The 12889-nt window shown below is 46.5% G+C and overlaps 1 protein-coding gene across 1 annotated transcript in view; it reads left to right on the top strand.

Annotated features, from left to right (window-relative positions):
* LOC125771218 (titin-like) overlaps positions 1-11274 on the top strand; it is a 42350-nt gene extending 31076 nt beyond the window's left edge. The window contains exons 14-20 of the mRNA XM_049441617.1: positions 390-6835; positions 6903-7227; positions 7838-7912; positions 8763-8867; positions 9302-10356; positions 10522-10570; positions 10799-11274. Coding sequence (XP_049297574.1) covers positions 390-6835; positions 6903-7227; positions 7838-7912; positions 8763-8867; positions 9302-10356; positions 10522-10570; positions 10799-10851 — 8108 coding nt within the window. The 3' untranslated portion in view covers positions 10852-11274. The remainder of the gene's footprint in view (positions 1-389; positions 6836-6902; positions 7228-7837; positions 7913-8762; positions 8868-9301; positions 10357-10521; positions 10571-10798) is intronic.
* Positions 11275-12889: the final 1615 nt, after the last annotated feature.

Below are 12889 nucleotides of genomic sequence, written 5' to 3'. Positions count from 1 at the left end.
GAAATTCCTGCTGCTAAAAATAACCCATCATCTCACCTTTGCTACACCTTAGGACGCTACGCAAAAGTGCAAAATAACAAACTGCAGCAAGACACTCCGCGAAGAATGGAAGCTGTTGAGCAAAATCGTATACAACCTTCTTACGCCATCTGTTTACGCTTAGCATTCCATCCAACCCTTGGCATCCGGGCGTTGTTGGCTTCATAAATTTTGATTCGCTCTTCACATTTTTCCACATTCCACACACACACACGTGGCGTGAGGACGCGTGTGTTTTGCTTCTTGAGGTGTAAGCATTGACTAACGTTGTCGTCGATACGTTCGAACAGATCACAGCGTTAAATGGCTGCTAAAACATAAACCTTTTCATGCCTCCCCCTTCCACCTAGAACGTCGAAAGCAGTTGCGACAGGTGCACGGTGCCGATGGAATACAGGTCCAACAGCAACAGGATGTGCAACAGACGCAACATTTGTCATCATCAACCAGCACCACGGCTAAGGCAACGACTCAAGGGCTGAGTGATGCATCGTATGATAGCAGCACCGGTACGAGCGAGATTGACACCGAGTTTGTCCCACAGGGTGACGAGAGTCTTCCCTGGAGACGGTCTCGAAGTTTATCTCGCGGCCCGACAACTACTGCTGCCCCTTGGCGACGTGCGTCACAGGACCGCCGAACATCGCGTGACCGATCGCTTTCAATCGATAAGCGTGAGGAAATTAAACCATGGACTGCCGAGGTGGTGAAACTGAAGAAAACTACCAAAGAGCGTAAAAAAATCGAAAAAGAAAAACTTGAAACGGTACAATTGAAACCGACCCAAATTCAGAAGGCGCAGATTCAGCGAGAGCAATTGGAAAAAGTCGAACTGAAGATGGTAAAACGCGAACAGCAGGAAATATCCGAACATCATATGGAGGAGATGGTTCAAGCTATTATCGGTGAAAAGGAGGACTTTGATCATGTAGATTATCATGTTCAGAAATTGCGACACGACGAGGATATATCCATTCTCGAAATTCAACAGCAAGTAGACGAATTAACCCGTAAAGATTCACAAAGGGCTGAAGGTGTTCCCTGGCGTAGAGGAGGGCCTAGAAAGGAACAACCTGAGATAGGAAGAGAACAGTTCGTAGAGACCGACGAAAGCACTATGCTTAAGGTAGAGAGAGACGAAGCAACCACTGAGCAAGAGAAACAACAGCTTACCCTGGATCAAGGAGCAGGCGTAGCTTGGAGACGAGGTAAACTCCCCGAGCCAGAACGACAACCTTATGCACAGACGGAAGACTCAGCTGTGCTAAGTGTGGACCGTTTGGAAGAGCAAGAAGCGAAGCAACTAAAAGAACTACAGCCAGTTCCATGGCGCCGAGGACCGAAGGAATCATCTGCTCAGCCCATGCAAATAACCGAACAGGAAGACACTGCAATGCTCCAAGTGCAGCAGGCAGAACAGGAACTTGTACAAGATACGAAACCCAGCGAACAACCAGTAGCCTGGCGTAGAGGACCTAAGGAAAAGAAACCATTCACAGAACCAGCACAAGAAGAGCAGCAACCAATTGGAGATGAGGGTCCCGATACGCAACTTCCACCATGGATGCGTGGACGCAAGCCGGGAACGAAACGAGATATCCCAAAACCACCAGAACCGGAAAAGGTTGAACAGATTATGCTCAAACCTACACCGCGTCAGAAGAAGGAGCTTCCAAAGGAGACTGTTGAGGAAGTTTCGCTGAAACCAGTTCCCAAGAAACCCGTCGTAGAAGACGTTCCTGTTGTGGAGCCGGAGGAAGTCGAAGAAAAAACGGTTAAGACCATCAAAAAGAAGAAACCAAAGTCGGTGCCACAACAGCAGGAATCGTTGGAGAAGATGGAGTTCACTCCCACCGATGTACCAGAGGTCGAAAAGATGGAATTACCGCCGAAAATGGAAGAAATAAAGCCCAAGGAGCCAGAACAGGAGGCAGAAACGCCGAGCTGGCGTAGACAGCAAAAGCCAAAACCACAAGCAGAGGTTCCAGAGGAAAAACAATGGCCCACGGGTAAAAGGCGACCACTTCCAGAAGAACCTAAGGAAGAGGTTGTTCTCAAGCCTATTCCTCGACCAACGAAAGAGGAAGAACCCAAGGTAGCTGAAGAGCCCTCGATTAAACCAAAGCCAATTCCAGAGCTCGATGATAAACCTCTTCCGGAGCAGGAACTAGCTAAACCTGATGTACCAGAAGAAGACACCAGTCTTCCACCATGGCGTCGTGGAAAGAAACCAATAGAGAAGAAGCCTATTCCAGCTCCAACAGAACCGGAAAAGGTTGAGCAAGTTATGTTGAAACCCACATCGCGTCAGAAGAAGGAAATTCCAAAGGAGACTGTTGAGGAAGTTTCGCTGAAACCAGTTCCCAAGAAACCCGTCGTAGAAGACGTTCCTGTTGTGGAGCCAGAGGAAGTCGAAGAAAAAACGGTTAAGACCATCAAAAAGAAGAAACCAAAGTCGGTGCCACAACAGCAGGAATCGTTGGAGAAGATGGAGTTCACTCCCACCGATGTACCAGAGGTCGAAAAGATGGAATTACCGCCGAAAACGGAAGAAATAAAGCCCAAGGAGCCAGAACAGGAGGCAGAAACGCCGAGCTGGCGTAGACAGCAAAAGCCAAAACCACAAGCAGAGGTTCCAGAGGAAAAACAATGGCCCACGGGTAAAAGGCGACCACTTCCAGAAGAACCTAAGGAAGAGGTTGTTCTCAAGCCTATTCCTCGACCAACGAAAGAGGAAGAACCCAAGGTAGCTGAAGAGCCCTCGATTAAACCAAAGCCAATTCCAGAGCTCGATGATAAACCTCTTCCGGAGCAGGAACTAGCTAAACCTGATGTACCAGAAGAAGACACCAGTCTTCCACCATGGCGTCGTGGAAAGAAACCAATAGAGAAGAAGCCTATTCCAGCTCCAACAGAACCGGAAAAGGTTGAGCAAGTTATGTTGAAACCCACATCGCGTCAGAAGAAGGAAATTCCAAAGGAGACTGTTGAGGAAGTTTCGCTGAAACCAGTTCCCAAGAAACCCGTCGTAGAAGACGTTCCTGTTGTGGAGCCGGAGGAAGTCGAAGAAAAAACGGTTAAGACCATCAAAAAGAAGAAACCAAAGTCGGTGCCACAACAGCAGGAATCGTTGGAGAAGATGGAGTTCACTCCCACCGATGTACCAGAGGTCGAAAAGATGGAATTACCGCCGAAAATGGAAGAAATAAAGCCCAAGGAGCCAGAACAGGAGGCAGAAACGCCGAGCTGGCGTAGACAGCAAAAGCCAAAACCACAAGCAGAGGTTCCAGAGGAAAAACAATGGCCCACGGGTAAAAGACGTCCACTTCCCGATGAACCTAAGGAAGAAGTGGTTCTCAAGCCTATTCCTCGACCAACGAAAGAAGAAGAACCAAAGGTAGCTGAAGAGCCCTCGATTAAATCAAAGCCAATTCCAGAGCTCGATGATAAACCCCAACCAGAGCCAGAACTAGCTAAACCTGATGTACCAGAAGAAGACACCAGTCTTCCACCATGGCGTCGTGGAAAGAAACCAGGTCCCAAGAGAGAAATTCCTGCTCCCGACCCTGCTATCTTGGAAACGGTCACACTCAAACCCACACCAAAGCGGACCAAGGAACTACCTCAAGAAACAATGGAAGAGGTATCATTGAAACCAGTGCCACAAGAAATGGAGATTGAAGATGTTCCTGCCGATACGTTGTCAGTTGCTGAGGTGAAAGAAATCGTTCCGAAGAAATTGAAGAAACCAAAACGAAAGGACGAAATTGAACCTTTGGAAAGGCCAGTTTATCCTGAGATCCCAGAACAGGTAGATATACAGTTGGAAAAGACTGAGTATGTCCCAGAAGAGATACCTAAACAACCGGAAACTGCTCCAGAACAACCACCATGGAGGAGAACTCCAAAGCAGAAACCAGTTGAAACGGAAGAGCAAGAAAAGAAATGGCCCACTGGTAAGCGACGCCCCGTAGCAGAAGAACCCAAGGAGGAGGTAGTGTTAAAACCGATTCCAAAACCAGCTAAAGAACTCGAACCAGAACCAGAGCAACAGGTTACAATCAAACCGAAGCAACCGGAACCTGCACCGAAGGAGGAAGCACCCGAACGTACTCCATGGCGCCGTGGAATGAAGGATAAGCCACCTACCGAAGAAGAAGAGCTAAAGGACTGGCCCAAAGGAAAACGGAGACCTCTGTCGGAAGCTCCACAAGTGGAGGTAGTGCTCAAACCTATACCTGTACCATCGAAAGATGAAACTCCAAAACCGACCGAAGAACCCATAATTATTCAACGAGAGCCAAAGGTTCCGGAGCCTGAACAACCGAAACCAGCGCCCTGGCGTCGTGGAAAGAAAGAGCTTCCCATGGAGGAGGTACCTAAAGAAGAAGTTACGCTTAAACCAATTCCGAAACGTGCTGAACCAGAGGAAACAGTGCGGGAAGAAGTTATTCTGAAGCCAGTTTCTGCACAAGAGGCAGTAATCGAAGAGATACCCGCACCACACGAACTACAGCCCGTACGTGATGTGAAGATTGAAGAAACTGTCACGAAGAAAACTAAACGCATCAAAAAGCAAATCATTAGACCAAAGTTCCCTGAGTCGGGTATTGCAGAGGTGGAAGAATCGGTAACGTTTGAAGAGCCCGAAGAACCGGCACAAGTTGCAGAGACGATCGTTGATATCGTGCCAGAGGAAGTGTTGGATCTCATTCCCGAGCTAGCACCTCGCGAAACTGCTAAGAAGCGAAAGTCGCGCAACAAAAAGCACGTTGTATTCAAAGAAGAGCTCAGCACATTTGCGATGGAGCCCGAGGATGAGGAAGAAGAGGACGAGGAAGAAGTAGAGCAAGTGCAGGAGATTTCTAGATCCAGCATAACGCTTACACGTCCTGTTTCGGAAAGCAAACCAACGCCCGTACCCATTGAAGATGTTAAAGTTGAGGAACAGACCGAGTTCCGCAAAGAAATGGAGGTGCGTGTACAATCTAATATCGTCAAAAAAGAGAGGCAACGGCGTGTATATATTGACGATAGTCAACCGCTACCAGAGTTGGAAATTATCACCCAAAAACGCGTCCAAGAAGTCACAGACAAGATCGCTGAAGAGGATATTCGTGACGATCGGCAACTGGTGGAAACGGCTCAACAGCAAATCGCCGAAACAAAGATCCAAGAGCGTACAGTTAAAATTAGTAAACCCAAAGTCCAGCCTCCGAATATAGTGGAGAAATTACAGCCACAGATTTGCGAACCTGAAAAACCGGTACTGTTACGTTGTCGCATCGAAGGCGTTCCATTCCCAACGGTGCAGTGGTACTTTAACGATACGCTGCTATTCGCTAATTCTGAATACATTATGAACGTGGTGGAGGATGTTGCCACCTTAGAGATCGCCACCGTGCAACCATACCACGTCGGAATCTACACATGCGAGGCCAAAAATGTTGCCGGAGTGGCTATCAGCAAAGCTAACATCGTCGTCCAGGAAAAGCCAGAGCATGGTGAAGCACCGCGCTTTGTAGTACCGCTAAAGATCGAGCTGAACGAGCAGAAAACGATCGCTACTGTAACATGTCAAGTGGCGGGTATCCCTACACCCAAGGTACGCTGGTTGCGCGATGAGGTAGATATCATCGAGGAAGAAGAAGAAGAGATCGAAACTTACTATGAAGAACGCACCGGACATGTACGGTTGACAGTGAAACGGCCAAAGCAAAATGTACCGATCGTGTTTACTGTAGTGGCGGAGAACAAATTTGGAAAGGCTGTGGGCAAAGCAAACGTGTACATACAGTCAGTAAAGTTGGAACGGGTGAAACCATCAGCAATAGCTCCACAAATTGTGCAGCCATTGGAGGCACAGGTTGTGCGTACGGGCAGCACGCTTGTATTCGAGTGCCGGTACACTGGCCTGCCAAAGCCTACCGTTAAATGGTTCCGCAATAGCAAAGAGGTCGTGGAAGAGGAGGAAGAAGTCATTATCACCAATGAGGAGTACTACAGTCGGCTGGAAATTCGTCGTGTAACGCGGCAAAGGGGTGGCAAGTATGAGATTACCGTCACGAACGAAGCCGGACAGGCTAAATCATCTGCCTCCGTTGCTATCTCCGATGCTACTGACACTGATGAAGCAAAGGCACCACGGTTCATCGAGCCGTTAGTGCCGAAATTGATTGCGGAAGCCGAGGTGTGCATTCTGGAAGCCTCGGTCGAGAGCTATCCAACCTCAACTTTCCAATGGTTCAAGGAGGGAACTGCCATTAAGTCGACCAACGAACAGCGCATCGTCACGAAGGAGAACCGCTCGATTCTGATCATTGAGTCGTTCACCCGCAAGGACACCGGTGCGTACACGTGCCGAGCGGAAAATGTGGCCGGTTCGGTAACATCCACTGCGACCGTCCAAACGTTGGACACCATCGAAACCGAGGAAGTTACCGAATACATATCACCGCGGTTTTTGGAGACAATCAAACCGACGCGTGTTATGGATGGGGAGCGGTTAACGCTCGAGTGTCAAGTGGTGGCGATGCCGCTGCCGAAGGTGCACTGGTACCACAACTCGCAGCTAATTCAAGAAACAAAGGACAAGCAAGTACAGCAAGACTCTACCGGGCGCTGTGTGCTCACCATCAGTGAAGTGTTCCCAGAGGATAAGGGTGAGTATACATGTGTGGCCACCAATAAAATCGGTGAGGCCATATGTCGCACGACAGTCAACGTAGAGCCGTTCGAGTACGTGCCCGACTCGGAGCAGTTCCGTAGCTCAGAAGAAGATTTGTTGACTGATAAGGTAGGTACCAACTTCGAACATCAGTCCAGTTCGTCTGTAACGCCGGCTTTCATCCTATTTCTTTCAGTCTATTTCAACACTCGAAGAGTATGCGGAACCAATCGAGTATGCGCCGCAGATTGTTAAGCAACTGCCCACGATCATACACACGCAGGAACGCGAGTTGACCAAGCTAGAGGTGAAAGTACTTGCTCATCCGAAGCCACAGATTCGTTGGCTTAAGGCGGGCGAGGAGATAATTCCATCAGAGGAATTCCAAATTGAGAACTTTGACGATGGAACCTCCATACTTATCATCAATGACATCTACCCGGATGACTCTGGAGAAATTACGTTCGAAGCACACAACGCACTGGGAGTAGCGATGACAACCGCCGAACTGGTAGTCGAAGGTACATATTTCATGGGCCTGTTCTCGTGTGTGACACACATTTGGAGAAAAGCCTCACCATCGCTTGTTGTCGGTGATGGTGGCTACTGTAGATATGCTTCACTAATATCGCTTTCTTCTTTTTTATGGTTCTAGTATAGCTGTACAGATAAGAGTTCTATATTTTGTCTGGTATTCTATAGGTTGCTTTCACTTATCTAACATGCTCTAATTTTATTTGGTTCATCTCTATTTCTTTCCTTACAGCTTATAGTAGTACGTATGAATGAACTGTATGCATTAATTTCAATTTTCTTTCTTTATTTCTTTTCTATAAACCTTCTTCTTGTTCCTCCTATTTCTCCTATAATTCCTGAAAAAAAACCTTCCACCTCAATAAAATAAAACACTACCAAACTATATCTATCACTTACCAAAAGTACCGAAAACAATTGTCATATTTTAGAGACAGTATATAAAAACTCACCCCAAAAACGCACTCACACCACTGCCAGATCAATGAAACAAATATTCATCATAGTCAAGCTCCACAGTATTATCAAACTGGATGCTTCCAGTGCTGTCCACATCCACTGTATGGAACTAATTTTGACTTTCTTGTACGCTTGCAGAAATTGTCGGAACCAAAGCGTATCGCAAACCAGAATGGGTGCAACATATGGAAGAACTGAAGGAGGCCCTCCAAGGTAAAACATCTCCCTACCGATACCGATGCATCCCGCAACACCACATACGACATACGTCGTGGTACACTGGGATTAGTTCAACACAATGTTTTCACCTTCACAATCATACACAATTTCAAATTCACATATTCACGTTCACCATCGATCGATTAACGATCGTCACAATCTACCAGTTGAAGCCTCCATGAACTACTACTGTATGCTTCAACTATGCTTCAAGTAGACTGCATGTGTTTGTGTATTGTGTTAATGCTAAATGTCAAACTATTTGAGTGAATGTTTGTGTACCGTTGTTGTTGGATGAAACATAAAGAAATTGTTTGTTGGAAAAACGGTTTAACGTTGTTATTTCTCGTGTTGATTTTGTGCTCTTTACTAACACCAACTCTTTCGCACGCAGACAGTAGCACCGAGGAATTGGATGAGTTTCTGCAGTTGGAAGCGTACTGTCGTGATAGCCCGCCTACTAGATGATGAATGATAAGCAAAGATGCATGCTTCCTGTTCGACGTGTGTTTCTGCTTGTTACTTTGTTGATGCATGTCCCAATTATTGTTATTTTAAAAAAAAAATTGTAAATAGTATACATAGTTAGTTGTATTTACTCACCACAACAAGAATACTTGTTCATCTGTATCGTCCATGAGCGTACACTATTCATCAAGGCATACACTAGGAGGTGAGTATGATACATGGTACACATTTCACCTGCACTTGCAGCAACCGTGCATTCTTTCTTAGCCGCGCCAAAGATCTGCTATTCGGTGTATGCTTCTAGTTAATAATCAATACCTTTCCTACTCTGCATTTTTTGCCTGCTATGCAAATTGCGTAACAAACAACGTTTCAGCCTCTTACTCTACGCCATCGTACTCTCTTGAGATCAAAGATTCGCGCGCCATGCTTGGCGAGAAGGGCTTCTTCGAGTGTCACTTCGCGGGCAATCCTAAGCCAGGTAGGACAATCGTTTCTCCACGATGTATTACCGACACGAAAACAACAAAACAACATAACAACTGGCACAGATTCGAGTCATTTATATGCAGTCAGACAAGCAGCTGGACACGTAGCAAGACATTTACTCGAACAATTTAAACGTTCATTGTTCATACCAGTAAAAACTGAAACCACGCCACTATTCTGACCACCTCACGTCACATGTTCAACAAACCCTCGGTATCCTTTAGGTCATACGAATTCGTTTGTTTAAGGGTTTGTTTTAAAGAAACAAGGCTCTTATTTTGAGTTTGTATGATTTAAAGTATGCTGCTCCAGAAGGAAGGAAACAGTGACACAAGAAAGCATACAACGTCAACACTCTTCGCAATCACTTCGACGAATGCAAACCAAAAAAGTATACCTCGTACTCACTGGTTTCTAATATTCTAGATATACTGTGGTACCGCAATGGAAAGATTATCATAGCGAACGATCGTACAAAGATTCGCACGAGTGAAACTACTTCCACGCTCACCATTTACCCAGTGGAGGTGTCCGACTTTGGATTCTATAAGTGCAAAGCCATGAACGAGGCCGGTACAACCGAATCCATCGCCAAGTTGATCGAAAGCATCGTTCCAACGTTGTCGGACGATGAGAAAGCCGAACTGGATGCGACACGCAGTCCTAAGCGTGGTAGCCGTGCCGGAATTAAGAATGGCAAGGCGATCGACAAGATAGAGCTGGTAGTCGAGGAGAGCGAGGAGGTGCGTCGCGAGAAGGCCGAAAAGCGCAAAAAGCGTGACGAGAAGCGCAAGCAGAAAGAGTCGCAGTTGATCGATGACATTGTCAAGCAGGAGATGGAAGCATCGTTGAAGGAGAAAATCAAGTTTAGCTCGGAATCGACCACGACGCTGACAACGAGCACGACCTCGGAGATGACGCAGGACGTGAAGCTCACCAAGGATCGTGCGACGGTAAAGTTTAAGGAGCACGTGGAAACACTGGTCGAGGAGATTGTGACCACCGAAACGGTGCAAGAGATCGAACGGATGGTCATTCACGAAAAGCTTGACGTCTCCGACGTGGAGAGTGTGAAAAACTCGATCGAGGTTAAGGAAATCCTCACCAACCTGAAGGCCAGTGAGTTTGGACCGGGAGAAGCACCGCTGCGTGAGCTTGCCACAATTGCCTTCATGGTGAAGCACGGTGTCACGGTCAGTGAGATCACCAGCTTCTATCAGGCAAGCCACTTCCCGGCTCTACAGCAGCCAGAATCCCAGTCGGCAATGGTACTGCTGCTCGAACGCGAAGGTTACGCCAACATCGTCACGGAGATCCTCACCGAGACGGATATGGACGATGCCCAGCTAGCTGCTACGGCCGGTTTCCGTGCATTCATGCGCATGATCGAGGTGAACCACGCGAGTGTGGAAGAGATCATCGCACACTTCTCACCGGACGATTTCGTCGTGCAGGAATGGAAAACGGAATCGGCATTCGAGGTGCGCTAGACGATGTCAGATTTTACCTCCCGACTTATTAACAACTGTTCTGCTCCAGTAACCCAAGATTCCCCAAATTCCTTCCCGATCCTTACCCTTTTTTCAAGCCCTTACGCAATGCTGATCGTGCTATCTGCTCTGCTTATACTATCTTTTCAATTCTAGAAACACGAAGAAACGCGCTTGATTTCGTCGAGTGAAGTGCGCACTACCGGTAATTGATTATGCCCACCTCTTCTAGTACGATCTATGCTAATAACTGTTATTCTACTTATTTTTTCTTCTTGTTTCTTCTTCCGTTCGTCTAACTTTGCAAATGGGCGACATCTTTTTTTTTTATTGCTGCAAACAATTTAACCACTTGCTCTTGCAAACTGTCGCATGAACTACCAACAACGCCCTTATGTCACCACTCTTACCAATACCGGACATCAATCTGCAGAGACTACCGTCCGAACGATGAAGGAACTGGACATCAAAGGTTTGCAATCATAACGTCCTATTCGCCTTCCCCTGTGCACGCCCTACTCTTCTTTCCTCACTTGTATTGTGTTGTGTGTTGCCAACCGCCAACTCGTGTGCCCGCCCTGCCTGTGCCCGCTTGCTTGCAGAACTTGTGGCCGATCCGTGCCATCGCCTACTCCAACTCCGTCTATCTACTTCTTGTACATCTTTTTTTCCTGCTTCGAGTTACCTCTCGTAGAATGATAGTTTATTAGTAGTGAACGTTGGTTTTTTTTAACATTTTCATCATCACACAAAGAAAAGATGATTATTTCGCACTCAATTAGAATAGATTGTATACAGAACGTATCCAGTAGTTGCAATATTGCGATGTGTGATTTGCTTTAAAGAGCTGTAATATAGCGTCGCTCAACAAATGGCTAAGGAATAAAGCATCTCTTTACCTACAACAAAGATACGACGTATGGATCGTTCCTGGTATCTCGTAGACCGTAGAAAGATCTCATCACCCTGAGGGAGCTGCTTTATGATGGATATGAAGCACATAATAAAGTACAACACGTTTCTATCGACTATTCTACAACGCTAACTAAGCTTCAGCGTTTGCAAACTGGCTGTTTTTGCTGGATTTTTGTGTAGCTTTAACCTTAACGCATTGCTTCATTTATAGCGTGGTTTGGCAGAACGTGTCTTGCTTCCAAATGGACTACAAACCATTCCTCCTTACAGTGAACCGTAAGTATAGTTTATGATTTATCTTTAATACCAGTTTAAAATCACCTCAACATGATTGCATCCTACGGTTGCAAACCAATCTGCACCAATCTGTCGAAGCTACTAGTTCGGAATGCCTACGTACCTTTAGATCTGTCTCTCCTCGGCCATAGTAGAATAGTGTTGATGGAATGTTTTTGGAATGTTTGTTTCAGCGTCTATCGTTTTACGTTCTTCGCTACCCGTCTATACTTTGCCTGTTCTACTAGCTGTTTGCATTGCAAAGGGTGGTGCAAGTGCCCACCCATTACGCTGATGCTCGTTGGAGAATGACACTGTTGTTCTCCTTTTAATCAGCAAACGCCTGTTCGCCATTGTCTTCATACAATAGTTGCTAGTCGTGCTATACGAACCATTCTAAGCCTGCGCATCCGATTCATTAGAATCACCGGAATGGCTGCCCTGTCTTGCCTTGTCTAATGATTATGTGAATGAGTTAGTTGCCATGCCTCTTCACTATCTCTGTCTTGATTGGATCGAACATTGTAGTGTTACTTGCACTGCACGAAATTAAATATTTTCTCGTTTCTTCTCGATCTGTCGTTCTTTCTCTACAACTTCTGTTTCTGTCTCTATGATCAACTATCTATCACAAGCTCTGTCTTCACTTTACGTTTCACGAAATGAAATTATGTTCTACTCTCGGTAGGCTTCAATTGAACACTCTGTTTTGCACCAATGCACGTACTATTATACTCTCACACATCATTTTACTTTTCGAAGACCAAACACAAACAAATGCACTCAATTATATTACAGTCCTATCTGGTTTAGAATAGACCACACTTTTATTGTCCGATACATTGCGCGGCTCTGCTGCACAAATCCACTGAATCCAATTGTTCCAACTTCGCATGATTCCACAGAAACACCCGATCTCAGAGAAGACGCTCGTAGCACCAGCAGCAACACTGCGATCACTACCATCACCACGAACAACACCATTGTCACGAAGAAAAAACACAAAAAACTTCGCTCCGACAGGAGACAACAGAACAAACACGATGAAGAGACAGAGATTGTCGACAGCGAAGAATCGATCGAGGAACGCAGGCGCCTAACGCAACAACGTCGAAGACAACCGCTGCACCCGCTGCGGCCTGTGCTGCCCAGCGAGGAGCAGGTCGTGGAAGAGTTGGCCCCCGATTTTCTTACCTCGCCCGTTCGGGAAACGCACAGCCTTCCGTTAGAAGTAGCGTCCGTAACGAGCGAGTCGACCGTGTTGAGTCAGGTGTCGAATTTGGTCGCACCTGATACTACCGTTGGCACTAGTGCTACGGTGAAGGTCGTGCCG

The sequence above is a fragment of the Anopheles funestus genome, chromosome 3RL, assembly GCF_943734845.2.
Source record: "Anopheles funestus chromosome 3RL, idAnoFuneDA-416_04, whole genome shotgun sequence".
Taxonomy (NCBI): domain Eukaryota; kingdom Metazoa; phylum Arthropoda; class Insecta; order Diptera; family Culicidae; genus Anopheles; species Anopheles funestus.
The sequence above is the reverse complement of the archived record's forward strand: the minus strand, read 5'-3'. Positions and strand labels throughout refer to the sequence as shown.